General features: G+C 38.8%; 1 protein-coding gene across 3 annotated transcripts in view; it reads left to right on the top strand.

The window, feature by feature from the left end:
- Window positions 1-21237, top strand: part of PDSS2 (decaprenyl diphosphate synthase subunit 2) — a 173846-nt gene that overhangs the window by 28009 nt on the left and 124600 nt on the right. Inside the window, exon 2 of one of the 3 annotated variants that reach the window (XM_084890547.1) lies at window positions 11743-13414. The exons of 1 other annotated variant lie outside the window; for it this stretch is intronic. In XM_084890547.1, the coding sequence (XP_084746673.1) occupies window positions 11776-12894 (1119 nt within the window). In that variant the 5' untranslated portion in view covers window positions 11743-11775 and the 3' untranslated portion in view covers window positions 12895-13414. Of the gene's footprint in view, window positions 1-11742; window positions 13415-21237 lie in introns of those variants that run through there. One more of the 3 variants, XM_084890545.1, reaches the window with a different exon arrangement.

Raw genomic sequence — 21237 nt, 5'->3', positions numbered from 1 at the left:
TCCTGGATGACTTTATAAATCTCTCTTTTTCTTTGTTGGGGAAGGGAAGGACAAGCATTAAAATAAAAAGCAACACTCTTAGGTTATCATCTGATAAGCCTACAGAGCTGCTTCTTTTTCCTTTCAGCTTTATATAAAAGTTATTGATGGTATTTTAAAGGAAAAATAGATTAGGCCCAGCTTGAGAATTCCTGGTTATTCATGCGAGAATATAAGAACAGTGGAGAACAGATTAAGACTACAGGCTCTGTAAATTCAGAAAAAAACCCCTAAAATGTGAATTGCTTCCTACTTATCTACACTAATAAAGGGGGGAAATGCAAATTGACCATACCTTTGTAATGCCCATCAGCGAATCAGGAGTGAGTATGCAAATCAACCCAACAAAGCTGGAGGGTTAATTTGCATACTCAGGCACCAAGCGATGGGTGCAGGACGGGACACTTGAGTCATTGCCATGGCAACGATGCAGGCGTTCTGCACCACCCCAGCCACTCAGGGCCTCTGGGAAGCATGGGAAGGTGAGGCTGGAGCAGACAGGCAGTGCCAGCAGCTAGGGAAAGGAAGGCCCATTCTAGCACGAATCTTTATGCATCGGGCTTCTAGTAGGTTATATTAATCATCCAATCATCTAAAGTATACTGTAAATGAGGTAAAATTATTTTTCAGTTAAACTCATTTTAAGTTTTAGTTCTTTAAACTTTTAATGGTCTATTATTTTCAATCTGCCTCATAGACTAGGAATTTACTCAGCACTACTCAATATACTCATCCAATGGATTATTAGGTTTATTAAGTGAAAAAAGTAAAGTGAATAGGTTTAGTTTTGCAATTCTTTTACAGTTGCCTATATATACTGGAAAACATGCAAAAGCAAGGCCTAGAATTTGAAGGTGGTCACTTAAATTCTGCTTTAAACTTATTATTCATTTGATTGGAACCAAGTAATTCAAATTTTTTCACTTGCAAATATAGAAGGATTATGGTTTGGCATGAATTATATGATATTGATGACATATACTTTTTTATTTTTTATTTTTGCTTGACTTTATTGGGGTGACATTGGTTAACATAACTATATTATTAGTTCTATAATACATCATCTGCATATTGTATGTTTTCCACCTCAAGTCAAGTCTCCTTCCATCACCATTTATTTCACCTATATGAACCTGTTTTTTGTTTGTTTGTTTTTATTACATTATTATCTGTGTACATATACCATTCCCCCCCATACATGCCCTCCCTCCCCAGAGCTTTGTGTCCATTGGTTGTACTTATATGCATGTATACAAGTCCTTCGGTTGATCTCTTATCTACCTCAGATCTCCCTATCCTCCCTGCTGTAATTTGACAGTCTGCTTGTTACTTTACTGTCTCTATATCTATCTTTTGGTTCTTCAGTTTATAATGTTCTTTATCATCCATAAATGAGTGAGGTCATGTGGTGTTTCTCTTTCATTGACTGGCTTATTTCACTCAGCATGATGTTCTCCAGTTCCATCCAGGTTGCTGCAAATGATATATACTTTTGATCAAGGAGATAATTTTTGCCCCCTTTACACCCTGCCCCCATAACTAAATCCAATTGACATGAATTTTCCCTAAAATCAGCCTACCTAAAATTCTTAGAATAGTTATACTACCATACTTTGTGATCCTACTCATTCTTATTGAAACCATGGTCTTTTAAAACACTAGTGTACAACAGAGAGAGAAACCAAGAGCCAGGATGAAAAAAGAAAGCTATGCCTGAGCATCTTGCCTTGACCACCTTCCCCACTGCCCAGTAGAATGTAGGAAGTCTATACCAGCAGAGTATATTAATGGTTACTACTTTCTTTATAACTGAATCTTTTAAAAGAATAGAATCTTTCATAATTTTGTCCTTAACCCACTGTAAGCAAGTTACTCAATTTATCTGAATATCTCGTTCCTTCTGTGTAAGTCAGGAGAAAAAAAAAAAAATGCCTGTCTATAAGGGTTCTTATGACGATTACATGAGGTAATGCATATTTCTAGCAGTGCCTGCATCAGAATAGGAGCTCAAGAGATAACAGATCCCCTCCCTTCTTGTTAGACTCTGATAAACTGTTTAACTTATAAATAATTCCTTAAGGAATTAGTATGTGTAATATTATAGACCCTAAGACACTTTAGACCCAGCTACAATAGATAGTTACCATATTTATGTTCCACAGAAGTATTTTCACTCCTAAACAACCTAAATCAACTTGCCAGGAAGCATTTTACATTTACTTTGAGAAAAGTACTAGAATAATTCTTTAATAGATTATAAGAGAAACTGTCAGTTGAGTTAAATGAGAATATGAGAATATAGATAATTTCTTTGCCACTTCCAACTGTCCTTGAATCTGGCCATATTTGATTTAATCATAGATTGTTTGTTCCCATTAATATGGGAATTAGAAATAAAATCTAAACTATACTATTTCATTTTCTATTATACCTGAATTTTGGGTATTTCAATCCTTTGGTAAAAATAATTTGTCCATTTATTCCAAATTGAATAACTATGCTAACTTATAAATAGACCTTTCTTAATGATGTTTACAAGGAAACTTTATATTCAGTATGCTTTTCTGTGGGTTCTGGTAGTTGACATTTTCTTAATACATTTATTGCATCTATATTTAAGAGAAAAAAGGAGGATTGCTTTGATTGTGACCTGGAAACTGGACACTCACAGGTGCCCAGATTTTCCTAGCATCATAAAGATCTTGCCTCTGCCTCTTGAGAGGTGGCAGTAAAATACATTATGTCAGTCTAGAATTGATGTTCCTTAAATGAAAAAGAACAAAATTTATACTGGAATACCCTGAATTGTTACTGGAGAAGGAAAAATTAAAATTTCATTGTTTTTAAATATGCACTTCTTTATCTTTGAAATACACTCCAGCCAGGCTCAGATAGCAGACTTAAAATTCAAAATTGTAAACCACACCATGCTGTCTTTGAAGATTAGTTAATTTTGCAGGTGTTATTGAGTGCAAAGTTCCCAATAGAAAGTGCAGATCAAGAAGCTTTGTTTTGATGAAATTCTCAGTGGTAGTGTATTCAGATCTTTACATGGTCTTGTTTTGATCAAATCGAGGTCACTTTTACAGGTGATCTTGTGCGAAGGTCTAGTGAAGAGTTGCTAATGCTTTCACTGAAACGCATCCCACTAATCACTGGTGAATATTCTTTCAACGACTCAAAACCTTATCAGTAATTTGTACTAAAAATATCTGGACCTCAGGATGATAATTCTGTAAGTTTTACCAAAACCTGCCACAACTCCAGCAGAATCCAGAGTTAACTATAATCACAGAATGTGAGGTAATGATCTCAAAGGTCTCTCTTGCTCCTTTATCACTCCACCTTTTCAGTGGTTCCACATCTCAGAAGTTCAAAGCTGTGGTTTATTTTTCAGAGATTATTTCTCATTGTTGAAGATCTTTGGGGATTCTTTCTGTACTTTAAAATTGCTTATTAGTGGCACTGAGTTCCTTAAATCACTTAATAAGATTTAAGTAATAAATTTTGTAGAAATATGTATCTTGCCTCTTCTAATGGTTGCTTTTTTCTAGCAGCTAAAAATTTCTACAAAAAATATTGTCAGCTTTATCATGGGTCAAAATGGTTATGTGTTCTAGTTCTGTATTCTATTACTACAATGTATTGCATTACTTGATTTTTGGATAGTAAACTGCATTCCTGAAATGAATCCCACTTGGTCATCGGTATGAGCCTTTTTATATATTGCTGGATTCATTTGTTAATATTTTGTTGAAGAATTTTGTATTTGTATTCATGAGGGATATTGATGTATAGTTTACTGAGCACAAGTTTAACAAAAACTCGTGATGTCTTTGTCTGGCTTTGTTAGGGTGGTACTAGCCCTATAGAATGAGTTAGGAAGTTTCTCTCCTCTATTTTTTTTTGTGTGAGACGTTGTGTAGGATTGATATTTGTTTTTTAAATATTTGATAGATTTTGCCAACAAAGCCATCTTGGCCTGGGATTCTCTTTGTGGGAAGGTTTTTAATTGAAGTTTCTTTATTTGTTATAGGCCAATTTATATTTTCTCCTTCTTGAGTTAGTTTTGGAAATGTGTTTCTAAGAATTTGTCCTTTGTTCTAAGTTGTGTAATTTGTTGGTATAAAGCTGTTCTTAATATTTTTTGATGGTCCTTTTTATTTCTGTAGAGTCAGTGGTGAAGTCTCTTCCTTTATTCTGAACTAGATAATTAGGTGATTTGTTACTCAAGTGAAATAATACTTTAGAGAAAAGACATTTGTAGAATCAAGTAGAAAATGTCAACCCTAAATTTTTTTCTTGAAGCACAAATTTTTAAGTGAAATGGGTCAGAAAGCATTCATTATTTCGGAGTTCTTTCTACTTAATTTGTGGCAGCATGTTGCCTGTTATAACTAACGAATCCTTTGTTAAATTAATCCTGTACCTGTGTGGAATGTCCATAATATGTAAATGCAGGTGCTCATTTATTTATTTTATCAATTTAGAAGTTTATTAGCATACTATTTTGGTGTTTACCTTTAATATTTAGAATTATTCAAGAAATAGCAAAGGAATCTGAAGTTATTAGTAATAGGATTCACATCATTTTTCAAATTGGTATGTTTAATTTTTCAGTGAAAACATTCTTTAAAATTTGAAGCACCATTTTGTTAAAATTCTAATTTTTTTCACAAGTAATGTTTTCCAAATAGGATTTGGGTATTTATCATGTATCATGAATATTGTAATATATGTAAATTATAGCATTAAATGCAAACTAGTTTGGCATTGCAATTTTTTTGCAACTAAAAATAAGTTGTCTTTTATCTAACTCAGATTTTTCTGTATCTCTAACATTTGAAATTAAATTATAATGTACTATAAACTGTTGCTTTCCAATTAGATTTGTTAACGGAAATACTGCCCAGTATGTAAATTCAGATTTAGCAAATTATATCTAAATTTCTAATGTTGAAGATATCACTATATATATAGAATCAAAACAAAACAGTATTAACAGAACTTTTCAGCCTGTAGGCTCTCTTCTTTCACAATGTTGAAGAAACAAGTTTGTTGAGTATGAGAAAGGGAGACCACTTGGTAACTTTTCACGTGAAGGCAAAACCAAAATGAGCAGCACTGTCCTTGATGATTACGATTCTCAAATTCATTCATTGTTCATACTTAAAAAAAAACAAAACATACAGCCTGTAGGTAGGTTCTTAGAAGCAGAGGGGACACCATACTTTAATTGGGCCTAATACTTTTAAAATCTGATCCTGAGCCAATTCCTGTTTGGTGGCTGATTCTGAAACATTCCTTTCCATCTATATCTATCTATCTATCTATCTACCTATCTATCTATCTATCTATCTATCTATCTATCTGTCTATCTATCTATATATTTTTTTATTGATTTCAGAGATAAAGGAAGAAGGAAACATCAATGCTGAAAGAGAATAATTGATTGGCTGCCTCAAGCCTGCATGTAGGCATGTGCCCTGACCAGGAATCTAACGAACCATGGCCTCCTGGTTCATGGGTCAGTGCTCAACCACTGAGCCACACCAGTTGGGTTTTTCCTTTCCATCTTTCTCTCTTAGCGATCTTCTTATAGAATACTTACATATGCCTATGCCCTGGATTTTTAATAAAGTGCTACCATTAGCAAGCAGTTGTTCAGAGTTTCACACTTCAGCAGGTGTGAAGGCTAGAGCAGAGAGCAAGAAGATGCATGAGGTAGAGATCAGTTCAATACTTTCATGTATTACAAAGGCTAGACATTTGCCTACCACCTCAATTATTTGATTCTTTTATGTTTTCTTTAACATATTGATTTCAGAGAGGAAGGGAGAGGGAGAGAGAGATAGAAACATCAATGATGTTATTTGATTCTTGATCTGATTTTTTAGAAATCTGCAGTATAATAAACCTTCAGAATTTTTGAGATCTTTGGAAATGTGAAATTTGAGAATGGTTTTATGATGATTTTTCTCTGCAAAATTAATATACAGAAAACAAAACCACATTGTTTTAATGCTCATAGGTCATTATACAATATATGTTATACATGAACTAAATGGCTTGTCCCTGAACACCAGCCTGGAATTGTACTTGATTGAAATTTGTGCCTTAGCAGAATGGCAGGTTATTATATTTTAGAAGAGTAGGAAACGAAGTGCTAAGGATTTCTTGGTGGGGGGTGGTGGAGCTATTTATAAAACCTTAATATAATGAATGATAACCTCTCCTCCATTGGAAACATGGAACTATTCATATTTCTTTGGACTTTTTGGGCAGTTAGTATAAAAAAACAATTAAGTCAAAGCCCAAGCCACACCCTGATATTGAATTTGTGATTTTATTCCTCTACTCAATATCATAATGCTTTAATACTCAGAAGCAAAGCTATCTTTAAAAGAATACTATGCCCTGGATGGTATTGCTCAGTGGTTACAGCATTAGTCCACAAATCGAAGGATCTGGATTTGATTCCTGGTCAAGGGCATGTACCTAGGGTGCAGGCCTGATCCTGGCCTGGGTTGGGGGGTGTATCTCTCTTACATGGATTTTTCTTTCTCTTTTCCTCCCCCTCTTTCACTGTCTCTAAAAATCAATGGGGATAAAAATATCCTCAGATGAAGATTAACAACAACAAAAATACTAAAGCTCTAGATTTGCTTTGCCTCTAGGTGATACTTAGAATGTATCATTAACTTGAAAAGGAGCTGTAAGATGTACATTTGTCTTATCCAGTGTTTCTCAAGTAGGAATGACTTTGCTCCTAGGGACATTTGGCAATGTTTGAAACATTTTGGTTATAACAGCTGGGGGATGCTACTGGCATCAAGTGTAAAGGTTAGGAATGCTACTAAAGAGCCTGCAATGCACAAACCCTTACAACACAGAATTATCCAGTTCAGAAATGTCAGTTTTGCTGACGTTGGGAATTATTAAAGTATTTCCATTTAAATTATCATCATATTTTTAAGAATCATGATTCTATCCTTGGCTTGCTCATCAATCTCTCAGATTTTTCACCATTTCATTTCTGCAGTGGCTTTTTATAGATACATGTGAATTTGGATCGTGCTATACCATCTTTATTCTCTATAGCATGTGTCACAAAAAACTTAATACTTCTGGAATAAGTGGAAATAATACCAATATCAAAATATACATGTGTATAAACCAAATGATTTTTTTTAAAAAAACTAGATGAAGTAAATGTAGCTGTTTGAAATAACATCAAACAACAATTAACACATTGGATTTTCACATCTTTGGATGATATGTAAAACTAGTATAATAGTATTTTGAAAATTTATGTGGTAAATATTGCTATTATGTTTCCTTAGGTAAATTACTTAGCCTCACTCTACCTTTTGTTCTTATTCTGTAAAAAAAAAAAGGAGGGGGGGAGGGGAGGGATTTTTGAAATACAATATCCCTGCTGCAGTTCCAACTAACATTCTAAATATTTTAGTAAGTTTTACAGATGACTTTTCATAAATGTTCAAAACATTTAATTTATTATTCAGCAACTAGAGATGAGGCAGTAAAAATTGTCAGAGGATAATCATTGCCGCTCGTTTTTTAGAATAAGTAGTATAAAATGTGGTGAAATGCACTGGGTTTAGGGCAGTGAGTTGGTGTGTGTGCTTTCCTCCCCCAGCCTTCAGAAGATGGATGTGCATATTTGTTGCATTGTGTCTAAGTTGAGTAAAAATTTAGTCCTTAGGAAACAAAATCTGTTTGGTCTTGTTAGGTGAAGACAAAGGCCATTTTTCATTTTTATTTATTTATTTATTTATTTATTTTACATCTGAATGAGATTTAATATGAAGGTCTTTATTTTTGGACGTATGAAATATTGTATATGAACTCCAGTATCCTCCGTGGTCCATAGAAAAATACCTTTGTATTAAATTAGACTTTGGAAAGCTAGGCATTGCTTTCTCTTGCTAATAGATGAAATTTCAATTTGTATTTATTATTAATCAGTCGCCTAGTACTAAAATAAATTTGGGTACCAGCAGCTCATAATAGTTAATAGCCTGTATAAATGGATCCCAAGACACCTGTTCCTTTATTGTTAATGAAGCCCTATTTTATGTGCAGGAAGACTAGAGTTCCTGTTGAGTCTCTGTCCTAGCACATCTCCCTGTCTCCTGTGTGCATATTTAAATAACATTAAGAAATGTTTCCTCTTGTTTTCTGTCATCTCTAGAATTCTGCCAGACACACTTAGTCTCTTTAATAGGTTGTTTCTTCCCAAATGCATTAGGATGATTTTTTTTTCCTGTTTTTTGTGTGTTTTGAAATTTTTTAGAATTAAACCTCAATTATGTTATATTATGAGGATTTGATCTAAAATTATGATGAGTTAATAGCACTAGAGATACAAATAGTCAAATAAAGTTTCACAGGGAAAGAATAAATGACTTGTGGAAATTTTAGTAGTCTGTGGAAATGTAAGAAAACAAACAGAAATATAGAAATCAATTATAAGACCCTTGTGTTCTCATGGTTTATCCTTTGAAATTATTTAATTGTACTCTCTTTTCCCTAATCTCTATTGCTGACAATTTGGAGAGTTTATAATTATTTATTTATATTTGCTATTTAATATCAAGCAAAAAGTCCTAGGTCTTCATGTAAATAATTTGAAAGGAGGAAGCCATAAGAACTATTATCACAATCTACCAGATATTTGCATTTTTCTACATGGCATAATTTTGCTATGGATAGATATGTGGCTCAAGATAACATTCATTTCTGCTCTCTTTAGGGGACAGTGTATTGGCAGGTTTTTAAAAATTCTTTTTATATATGGCTACAGAGGATGGATTGTGTCCTTTTTATCCTGCAGCTTTTCCTTCTTTAAATTCCTGAATTTTCACTACTGTTGGTGATAGTTTAAAGGGCATTCTTGAAAATGAAAATATGATATCTGGGAAGTAATAAGTGAGAATTATACTGCTCATCATTTAAGTCAGTTTTTTAGAATACCTGTTAAGTGCATGGAAACCCAGAAAGCATTTATTTTGGTAACCCGCTCAAACACTAAGTACATATGAAAAGGAGTGAAAATAAGTTCCCTATCCACAAATCTTCCTGATAGCAATAATCTTTGTAAGAGATGAAACTTACTATCTGGAATAGTTCACTAGGAAAGCTATTTCACACCTCACTCTTGTATTTTGTTGAATTCCTCTACAATAGTTTTATTAAACAATGTCACCCCAGTAAATTCCATAACATTTTTTAAAACTTGAAAATCTCTATATATAAAACTCTAATATGCAAATAGACCAAACAGCCAGTCTTTGTGATGTGCGCTGACCACCAGGGGCACACGTGCAGAACATGGTAGGTGTTGATAGCAGGAGCGCCAAACATGGTGGGAGTTAGCTCCAGTGGGATGGTGGACCAGGTGAACGGGAGCACCAGACCCAGGCAGGGCACCACTCGCTGTCATCGGACAAGCCTCTGGTGGTTATTGAAAATTCTTTGTTCCTGGGCACCATGGTTCCACCTGGCTCTCGCATCTGCTGCCGGCACTGGCCCCTCTTGCACCTGCAGCCGGTGCTGGAGCCACTAGTCACACCCACTGCCAACACCCAGTGCCAGTCCTGATCACTTGGCGCTGTCAGTGGGTGCGAGCAACAGCTGCTAGCCCCAATCACCTCTGAGAGCTTCTCCACCTCCCCCTGCTCCTGAGGGGCAATCGGGGCAGCAGCTGCCACTCCACCCACTGACACTACTGGCCCTGCTTGCACCTGCTGCTGGTGCCAGCCCCAGTTGCTCTGCACCATCAGCAGGTGTGAGCAGGGCTGCCAGCAGAGAGGGGACCGGGGGCCATGATGGGAGGGACCAGGGAGCACGTAGGACGGGCTGAGACCTGCCCCTGTGCCCACTGCAGCCTTGCAGCCTACAGTTCCTTTCAAAGTGCATGAATTTATGCACTGAGCCCCTAGTATAAAAATAAAACTAGGCCTTTTCTTCGGTCATGTGCCTCTGTAATGAAAAGGAAATCTAACACTGAATAGTGTATCCTGAAAAGATGATGGTGATTTGAGGCCTCTCTCTCACCAGGGATAAAGAAAACATGAATCACAGTCTTTCTGGTGGGTTTTTCTTTTTCTTTTCTTTTCTTTTCTTTTCTTTTCTTTTCTTTTCTTTTCTTTCTTTCTTTCTTTCTTTCTTTCTTTTTTTTTTTTTTTTTTTTTTTTTTTTTTTAATACTAGCTATACATTAGAATTACACATGAATATTTTTAAAATACTTGTGCCTGGACTCCAACCCTTGTGATTCTGCCTAAGTTGGCATATTCTAGGATGTGGGTATTGTTATATTTAAAGTCTTTCGTGTGATTCTGTTTTGTCACCAGAGTTGAGAACTGCTCTTAGAAGTTAAGCTAAATTAGGGGCTTTCATTGTTAGTTTCCTACACTACAAGAAGTATAGAAGGCATACTAAAACCCTCTGAAAGGGCTTCTGAGGGATCCCTTGGTATTTTATAGCAGACTCTCCAGCCCCATATGAGTCAAGAGGCTCTTTCCTAGGTTCTCCCAGTGTAAATAATTCCCAAAAACTGTATTATGGCAAGAGTTTTTGGTAGATTGTGGAGTTCACTATAGCTCAGCCAAGAAGCAGAGTATAATTTAAAAATTTTTGCCCCCAGTTTTGAGTCAAATATAAATCTAGGACAGTCTCTACCAGTTTTAACGGAAAATTTTTAAATTAAACCATGATATACTTTATATCACCCAAATTCACTCTTTCATAAATATGCATACCCTTTTTCTATATATCCCAACATGGATTGTTTTGCACAACGAAATATCTCGCTTTCAGTGAACTTACTTTGATATGGGAAGCATAGAAAGAATTTATAAAAGATAAAAATCAGCAAATTTAGGGATAGATGCATGAGAGGGGGAAAATGTGGTTTTATAAATGTAATCAAAATGGCATTTATATAATTAAAAATAGTAAATACTGTCTCAAGGTTTTTGTTTTAAGGTAAAAACATTCCTCATCCAGCTTGGGAAATATGTCAAGGCCTCTACGATGGGCCTACTAAGAAGGATCATACCGACACCAGTTTGGCTCAGTGGATAGAGTGTCAGCCTACGGACTGAAAAGTCCCAGGTTCGATTCCGGTCAAGGGCATGTACCTTGGTTGCAGGCACATCCTCAGTAGGGGGTGTGCAAGGGGCAGCTGGTCGATGTTTCTCTCCCATCGATGTTTCTAGCTCTCTGTCCTTCTCTCTTCCTCTCTGTGAAAAATCAGTAAAATATATTTTTGAAAAATGCACAGAGCAAAAAATAAAATTAAAAAAAAAGAAAAAAAGATCACCAATGCCCCTACAGGTTACAGGCTCATAGACAGCACTTTCTAACTGACTGCCTCCTGATACAGGACCCTACCTCAGATGTGTTGAACATACCTGCAGGAGTTGGCTGTTCAAGTTTTACTGCCAAAATAATTGCATTTATAGTTTGTTGGCTTAATTTAGTTTTTATAGCAAATAGTACCTAGCAAGTTACCACAGTTAAACCATTGGAATTCAGAGTACCTGCATTTTTGAAAGCCACTATGCACATGGGATGGAATCTGACTTTTAAACATCAGTTTGGCCATTTGCTTATAACCTATAGTTTATTGTAAAGAAACTCTTGTGCTTCTTTATTTCTCCCTTGTTCTTTTAAGAAAAGGTGGCCATGGGCCCCTCCCTCCCTCTCCATGGCGCGACCCAGGCTCATTCATTCCCGGAGGGGACTGCCAAACACCTGCGCTCTCCTGAAACCACCCATCGCCACCGCCGCCACCACCACCACTGCCAGCATTACGGGCCCCACCGGAGAGACCCCATCCGCCCTCCAGATCTGCCGGATCATGCATCCCGACGATGCCAACGTGGCTGGCAACGTGCACGGAGGGACTGTCCTGAAGATGATCGAGGAGGCGGGGGTCATCATCAGCACCCGGCACTGCAACAGCCAGAACGGGGAGCGCTGTGTGACCGTCCTGGCCCGGGTGGAGCGCACGGACTTCCTGTCGCCCGTGTGCATCGGCGAGGTGGCGCACGTCAGCGCGGAGATCACCTACACCTCCAAGCACTCGGTGGAGGTGCAGGTGCACGTGATGTCTGAGAACATCCTCACGGGTACCAAAAAGCTGACCAATAAGGCCACCCTGTGGTACGTGCCCCTGTCGCTGAAGAACATGGACAAGGTCCTGGAGGTGCCTCCGGTTGTGTACCCCCGGCAGGAGCAGGAGGAGGAGGGCCGCAGGCGCTACGAGGCCCAGAAGCTGGAGCGCACGGAGACCAAGTGGAGGAACGAGGACATCGTCCAGCCCGGCCTGAACCCAGGGCCGAACACGGTCAGCTACAGCCAGTCCAGCTTGATCCACCTGGCGGGGCCTTCAGACTGCACGCTGCATGGCTTCATGCACGGAGGTGTCACCATGAAGCTCATGGACGAGGTGGCGGGCATCGTGGCCGCGCGGCACTGCAAGACCAACATCGTCACCGCTTCTGTGGACGCCATTAACTTCCACGACAAGATTAGAAAAGGCTGTGTCATCACCATCTCGGGGCGCATGAACTTCACGAGCAATAAGTCCATGGAGATCGAGGTCCTGGTGGACGCCGACCCTGTGCTGCACAGCACGCAGCGGCGCTACCGGGCCGCCAGTGCCTTCTTCAACTTCGTGTCCCTGAGCCAGGACGGCAGGTCGCTGCCGGTGCCCCAGCTCGTGCCTGAGACTGAAGAAGAGAAGAAGCGCTTTGAGGAAGGCAAAGGGCGGTACCTGCAGATGAAGGCGAAGCGGCAGGGCCAGGTGGAGCCTCGGCCCTAGACGCCTCCTCCCTCTGCTGGGCTCGGAGCAGCCCAGCACTCCATCACTTAGCCGAAAACCCACTTCCCATTGAGAGCTGGTGTGGTGTGCAGTATTTGTCTCGCAGTGTTAACCTGTCTTCCTGAATATACACCAAAGCTTTATTTATATATCCCGTTGTCCTTGCTCACAGCATTGGCCTGTCCCAACAATCCCTTAGCACTGGGGAGCATTCCGCAGTGCGGTCTGTCAGGACTCCAGCCTCACTAATAAAGCTGCTGTTCACCTAGAAAAAAAAAAAAAAAAGGTGGCCATGGGAAAAAAATATATATATATATATACACACACACACAGATATAGTTCCACTTTGATTATTTTAATCCATTATATTCTCCTTGTCAGAATCATATTTGTGGTGATATGCCCTGCATGGCAAGTGCTGAGAAAACATTTGTACAAAGTCTTGCCAAGGAAGACTGTTGACTCTATGGAGTATAGTGACTTTGCTGTTCAAGACCTTCATGTGTTTATTATAAAGAGGGGGGAAAAAAAAAGCCACCCAGATACTAGGTAATTATATTTGTCTGTGTAAATTACTAAATTTTGTGGTTAGCATATAAATTTATTAAATAGTTCTAGTGTACTCAATACAGTGTTATAGCAGTTTTATTGATATACTGGCAAAGAAACAAACATGACCACTCTTTACCATCTGTTTATAATGCTATATAAAGAAGACCATGTTGGTTGCCATGGAAACTACATTTCCAAAACCACTGAGTGTTTGCTTAAATTCTCCAACCTTTTAAAGTCATAAGCTTTTTTTTTTTCCTGAGTAAAAGAATAAAAAATACATTTAAAAATTTCCAAAAGTCATTTTCCTGTAAAATTCATTTATTATATCTAGTTTTGATATTTTTGCCTCCAGATTCTATGAATTCAATTGAGGGACTCTTAATTTGAGAATTTTGGCATTTTTAAGAACTGGGGAGAAAACACTATCCTATTGAATGGTGCCACCTTATCTTTTTATAAGTAAAGGTTTTACTTCTTTAGAAACACTTCTTATTGGTATAAGAATAAAAAGGAAACTGAAAAGATAACAAATATAATAATATGGTATCTGGGGAGGAAAGACAGTTATAACTACAGGCCCAGTGCACAAAATTGGTGCATAGGTAGGGTCCCTAGTGGCTGCCGGCTGCCAGCCAGGGCCTCCCTTCCCTGACTACCAGCTGCTGGCCGGGGCCTTTCTTCATTCCGCACCACCCCTGGTGGTCAGCGTATGTCATAGCATGCGATCAAACTCCTAGTTGGTTGAACTCCCAAGGGGACACTTTGCATATTAGGCTTTTATATATATATCAATAGATATATATTACAGTGTCTAACCATGTTTAGTTATTGCTGTCATATTAGCTAATCTCAGAAAAATTATAGCAGGGAAGTGCTTGGTTATAAATAGAATGGTTCTGACTTTAAAAATTGTGGGTATTAAAAATATATTTTGTTGTAATAACTATGAAAAAAAGTATTCAATTGATATTCCTGGGAATCCTGCTTAGGAAAGAAAGAATAAAAATACAGAGTGGGACAAAAGTAGGTTTATTGTTCTGAGTACATGAAACAGAGTTTAATCTTGTAGTATTAATTACTTTCAAAGCAGACAACTGTAAACCTACCTTTGTCCTATCCTGTATATATTTTACTATTGTTCTTACTGTAAATAAACATCTAGAACTAATTTTTCTTAATCCCAAATGATAGTGTACATCCACATTTTATTTATACAAACCTTATGTCTACATAGACACTCAAACTTTTTTGCTATATTCTTCAAAAACAGTCTTTCTTTCAGTGTCTTAAAAGTTATTAATATTTTTACACCGGGGCAAGTAAAATAGGGTTGCATCTGTTCCAGCTTTCCTAAAGCCAGAATCAGTGACTGTAGATAACAGTAGTAATACTGATAATAGTAATAACTATTCCATATTGAGCACATAATATGTGTCAGGATAGTGTGTACATAGCTTCCCATGCTAAATGTTTATATTTAGGTTTCATAATACTATGAGGTAAGTGTTATAAGTTCACAGCACAGTCTCTAAATTAGGTTTTCTCAACCTTGCCACTACTGACATGTTGGACTGATGGTTCTTCGTTGTGGGAGACTATCAGATATATATAGTAGGATGTTCAGCAGCCACCTTGGCCTCTACTCTCTAAATGCCAATATCATTGTCCCAAGTTGTGACAACCAATATCTCTAGACATTGTCAAAGTTTGCTGGGGAATTACAATCACCCTAAGTAGATGAATCAGCAGTTTCATTTTTTTCTGGTAGAAATAGTTTGTAGACCATTCCTTGCCATTCCCATGATGTCCCTCTTTCCTGTGTCATTTCTAATACCAGCATTCTCCAGTTTTGTTCAGTTATCCTACACTAGAGGCCCAGTGCACAATATTTGTGTACTTGGGGGGGTGGCGGTTCTCAGCCCAGCCTGCACCCTCTCACAGTCCGGGACTCCTCGCTCCTTACCATCCGCCTGCTCACTGCTCCTTAGCATTGCCATGGAGGTGAAAGAGACTCCCACCGCCACTGCACTCACTGTGAGCCCAGCTCCTGCCTGAGCAGCACTCCCCCTGTAGGAGCACACTGTCCACCAGGGGGCAGCTCCTGCATTGACCGTTTGCCCCATGGTGGTCAGTGCACATTATAGAGACTAGTTGTTTTGGTCATTCCACCATAACAGTCACTTATGCTAAGTGTCCAGTCATCCGTTCAACCAATCAAAGCATAATATGCTAATGACATGCTAAGGCTGATCAGCTGCTCACTATGAAGTGCACCAACCATCAGGGGGGAGACAGTTGATTGGTTGACCAGTTGCTATGACGTGCACTGACTACCAGGGAGCAGATGCTTCAACTGGTAGATTAGCTTACTGCTGGGGTCTGGCCTATCGGGACTGAGTGAGATGGGCCAAACATGCCCTGGAGCCTTCCCATGGTCCCTCCTGCATCCCTCTCTGGCTCCGATCGTGCACTGGTGGGGTCCCTTGGCCTGGCCTGTGCCCTCACAATCCAGGGGATGTCAGAGAGCTGGTTTCGGCCTGATCCCCAGGCCAGGCTGAGGGACCCCATTGGTGCATGAATCTGTGCACTGGTTCGCTAGTTGATCTGATAACTTAAGTGGAACCCAGGTATTATGATAGCCCTCTTTACCCAGAATTTTGAAGATTTTTGTAGCATCATGAAACAAATGGGGTATTTAATGTAAATTGCACTAAAATTATATATTCATAAAAGACTTTTTAATAATAGAATTTTGGAATCTACTGAATTTTATATATTAAAAATGGGAGGGAAATTCTTATTTCCATGTATTCAGCTATAAATGCGAAATTGAGTGTGCTTTTCCCCCCTGTTTATTTTTCCTATTGTATGGAATATTTAGTATTGTATAACTAAGTTTGTGCAAATCTTTTTGGTGGTACTGAAAAATTAGAAAATGACCTATCGTGGCCCATTTATACAAAGTGAATAAGTCTTTTTGAGATAAACTTTTAATACAATACTAACTTGATAGAACTATCAGCCCAGTCCAGCATGTCAGTAGTTACAAGGTTTTGGTTAACTTTCTGATCTTTTATAAACAGACTAGGGGCCCAGTGCACAAATTCATGCACCTTGAAAGGAACTGTGGGCCGTGAGGCTGCAGTAGGCACAAGGGCAGGTTTCAGCCCATCCTCTGTGACCCCACCCAGTCCCTCCCACCTCAGCCCCAGTCCTCTGTCTGCTAGGACCCCTGCTTCTGCTGCCACCACTCCCACGTGCTGATGGCGCTGGCCCTGCTCACATCCGCTGATGGTGCAGAGCGATTGGGGCCAGTGCCAGCAGCAGGTGCAAGTGGGGTTGGCGCCGTCAGCGAGTTAGCAGTGGCTGCTGCCCTGATCGCCCCTCAGGAGCAGGAGGAGGTGAAGAAGCCCTCGGGTGATTAGGGCCAGCAGTTGCCCCTCACACCCGCTGATGGCGCTGAGTGATTGGGACTGGCGCTGGTCACAGACAGCAGGTGCGAGTGCCGGGCGAGAGCAAAGGATTTTCAGTAATCACCAGAGGCTCGCCCTGATGACAGCAACCGGTGCCCCACCTTGGTCTGGTTCCCTGTTCACCTGCTCCACCATTCTGTCGCAACCAACACCCACCATGTTCTGCACACACCCCCTCGTGGTCAGCACACATCATAGTGACTGATGGTTCAGTTGTTTGGTTGTTCTAAAATTTGGTCTATTTGCATATTAGTCTTTTATTTTATAGGATGACTTTTTGCTGCATTTTCTCATGAAAGTTTGCTTTAATATGAAGTACACTTTTTAGCAACCTTTTTACTGTTAAATGGGACTCAGCAGGCCTCAGAAGTGATAACGTCGACCAGGTTTCTGATTCATGATTTCTTTACCAAAAAGTCTTAGATTACTAGCTTTTGCCTTTAAAATCTCATGAAAGTATTTTTCTATCATCTGGAAAAATTATAGTAAGACTATTAGATCTTTTATACATACTTCAATAATTGTTCATTTTAGTTGTAGTTGTAAATATTTTTTTATGTAGGCAATAGTTTACATAGTATTTATATCACTCTTTGAGGCCAGATTGAATGGGGGCCAGAGCATATAGTAAGGATTGTCAGTGCTTGTATATTATGGAGAACTTTTTAGCTCTTGAGTAGTGTGCTTTTGAATCCTAATCATGGCCCTAACTTACGACCCTGACTCTTACTTATTACTTCTTTTTTACTTAGTTTCCCTTTCCGTAAAATTAGGATAAAAAGTGGTACCTTATAATCTTGTATGAGGTTTAAGTGAGTAAAAACATAAAGTGCTAATAGTAGTGTATACAATAAATATTGTTATCATTTGGATTTATTACTTTTACCTTTCTAGGATAAAGTGGTCAAGTCTGGGTCTGTAGTCTATTAATGAGCAATGTTTAGTGCGGGGGAGGAGGGGGGCCTGTTTCTCCGTTTTCCGCGTCCATCTCCATCACGGAAAAGGAAACAGTCGGGTTCCTGAGTGGAGGAGCTGGGGATTAAGAAATTAAAGAAAGAAAGAGACCAAGAGGCAGAAATAGATTCATCAAGCTGGGCACTGGGTGGGCTCCATCCTCTCAGCCGAGCCATGCAGCAGGTTTATTTTATAGGGTCAAAGGAACTTATTTGCATTCTTTAGGTCCTAGCATTACTGGATTTGCATATCTAGACCCGCCCCTGCTGACACCTGGACAAAGGTAAGTCAGAAACTGAGTGTCACCCCAAGCCCTCTTGGGGGGTTGTAACGGGGACACGGACTCTGCCAATGCCTCGGGCTCAGCTGACAATTTAAAGGATGTCCATGTGCCTCCAATGTGGACAAGTAAATATGGTATAACATGCTTACATCCTAGTCCAGGAAGAGAAATATAATAGCCAAAATAAATAAATGGAAATATGTACTACCACTCAGAATGATTGTCAGGCGGCCCTCTACAGTTTAGAATCTTGGACTATTGTTTGTTTGTTGTGATAAAGTGACCTTTGTACTGGTGGAAACATTTCACTTTAGAAATATGAGTAAACATTGTACTACATGTCAGTACACTGAAATAAATGTAGATATTAATTAATTTATTTTTTTGCATAGAGTTTAAAAACTACTAATGGCTATTTTATTTTAGCTTGATATTCCAGTGATTGTTTAAAGGTTCTTCCACCTTATACCAACAAGAAACAAAACCTAGCTTGTTTGTTTTACTCCTAAAATCTATCCACCTTTTTATATTAGAGTCATATCCTTCCTCAACATTATTGGAATCTGGGAACCAACGAACTTCAATGAAAAAACAGTAATTCAGAGAGCAGTTTTGGAGTCAAAATGTCCCGATTTTGAATTCTGACTCGCCTGCTTACTATTGACCTTGGACAAGAAACTAATCTATCTCTAAGCCTCAGTTTTCTCACCTGTAAAATGGAAATAACTGTAGTACCTACTTCATAGTTATTGAGTGCATATAAAATGCATAGCCCATGGTATGTGTTTTAACAAGAGTAGCTTACTCCCTACCCTCTCACTCTCATTGCCCACTCCCTTGCCCCCAAAGTGTCAGTCAAAAGGATAGGCAGATAGATGTCCAACAGTTCCACTGCTTTATTTGGGAGAGGGGAGAATCTATGACTTACATCTTTACTTTTTTCTTATTTCTAGTGAAATGAAGGCTACCATTTGCAGCCCAGGACCCACAATGTTTTGGGAAGGAAAACTGGGGATTGGGGGGTGGGGTGGGCAGGGAATGGCATCCTAATGAAGCAAAGCCTAATGATAACCGCACCATTTTTTAAAATATTTTTTTATTGATTTCAAAGAGGAATGGAGAGGAAGAGATAGAAACATCCATCATGAGAGAAAATGATCAATTGGCCGCCTCCTGCACGTCCTCTACTGGGGATCGAGCCCACATGTAGGTCGATGCTCAACCACTGAGCCATGCCAGCCAGGCAACCACACATTTTTAACATTTCCCAGCACTTTATGGCTATAAGTGCCTTCCTTAACTCTCTTTTACCTTTTAAAAATGAATTATTTTAACATGAATTAGGACAAAATACAGCTATTAGCATGATAACAAAGTCTTCAAACATAAATGTTGTGTCTTATTTTACTATGTTCCTAGAAATAAAAATAGAGAACATATATAAATTATTTCTTTTAACTAAGTAGCCCTTTAATCAGCTGTTTACATGGAGAAATTCACATTCTGTCCAATTTCAAGGAAAGGACCCAAGGTTTTCAGTAAAGAATGATGAAAAATGTGATCTCCTCCTTCCATAAAAGTTATAATTTTGTGGACTAGAGGATCGACTGTCACAGACCACCATAAGGGCACAGGGCCATATGCCACAAGCTGGGCCTTAGAAGATCCTCATTTCACTGTAAGACTCGTTGGCTGTCATGTGGACCCTGGCTACTCCTGCAGTCTGAAGGTTTTTGTTGTTGATTTTTAGTTGTGGTTTTTAACCTGGACACTTTCACTGCACTGCAGACTTTTCTCAGCCTCTGTGTGAATGGGCTATTCAAGACTTCCCATGGCCCTGTGTTTAATGGGCCGCAAATCCTCCGGCTCTGTGCTGCCTGTGAGGCTTGTTGAACTTGCCCATTAGGAGAAGGCTGCACCCAACTGCTTGTCCCGCTCTCAATATACCAGACCTATAATCAAGAGAAGTTTCAAGGTGCTTAGGAGAAATGAACTTTAAAATCTTTCACACTTGTCATCTGACAGGTACTTTGTAAGCCCTAATTCTAAGCCATCATTCCTTTCTACTCTCTGTGTTTCAGTGCTGATGTGATCATTCTCTCTGTAGATTGTCTCTGTTGATTGGGTGAATATGGGCAGACATCCGAGTTAAACCCCAGGTCTCTCATTTATTGGCTATATAATTTTGGGCAGATTACCTGGTTAATTCATTTAACAAATATTTAATACCTCTATGTGCCAGGCACTATTCTAAGCCCTGGAAATAACAATGTGGACAAGTAAATATGGTATAACATGCTTACATCCTAGTCCAGGAAGAGAAATATAATAGCCAAAATAAACAAGTGGAAATATGTACTACCACTCAGAATGATTGTCAGGATAGATGAGCTGGCACCGTGAAAGCTCGGGGGTATACTAGGGCGGATGAGACAGTTTGCCTCCAGGTGGCTTGCTGGCAATTGGTAAATGAGGGATTTTTTTCCCCCCGGACCCTTTTGACCTATTAGAGTGGAGAAGTGTTATTGTTTTCTGAGGATTAAATTGACTAGAATAACCTGTATGTAATTTATTGCACGTGTCTCTCTCTTCATTCAGTTGATGTGATTCTATTAATTCTAGATAAATGAAACTTGAAAAAAATCAAATGTTTTTCTGTGGCACACATAATTTAAGAGATGCCACTATTATAGAAATACTTTTTCTTCACTATCTCTGTTGGTGGCTACTTTAAATAACTATAAGGTCTTAATGTTGTATGGGAGGCAATATATGTGATTATGAAAGCAAGTAGGTTTGAACTTAGGCTGCCAATCGGGGGGTCTTTTCTCTGGCGGAAATTTTTTCTGTGGAAGATGAACATTGTGTCCTGCCACCTGTCACTTCCAATTCTATGCTTTGGTCTCCTGTATTTTGATTTCAGTGTTGATTTTGGAAAAATAAATGAGATTTCCCTAAAAATTTTACACTTGATTTTATGTTGCAATAATATAGCTTTAGGATTTAATTGTTTTTCCATTCATTTTTCAAAAACTCATTTCTCCTTAAGTCCATGATGTATTTAATTTTGCTCCTCCC

Source organism: Pipistrellus hanaki (genome assembly GCF_964339955.1).
Source record: "Pipistrellus hanaki genome assembly, chromosome: 7".
In the NCBI taxonomy this organism is placed as follows: Eukaryota; Metazoa; Chordata; class Mammalia; order Chiroptera; family Vespertilionidae; genus Pipistrellus; species Pipistrellus hanaki.
Note: the sequence above shows the minus strand (reverse complement) of the source record. Positions and strands in the feature narration are given on the sequence as shown.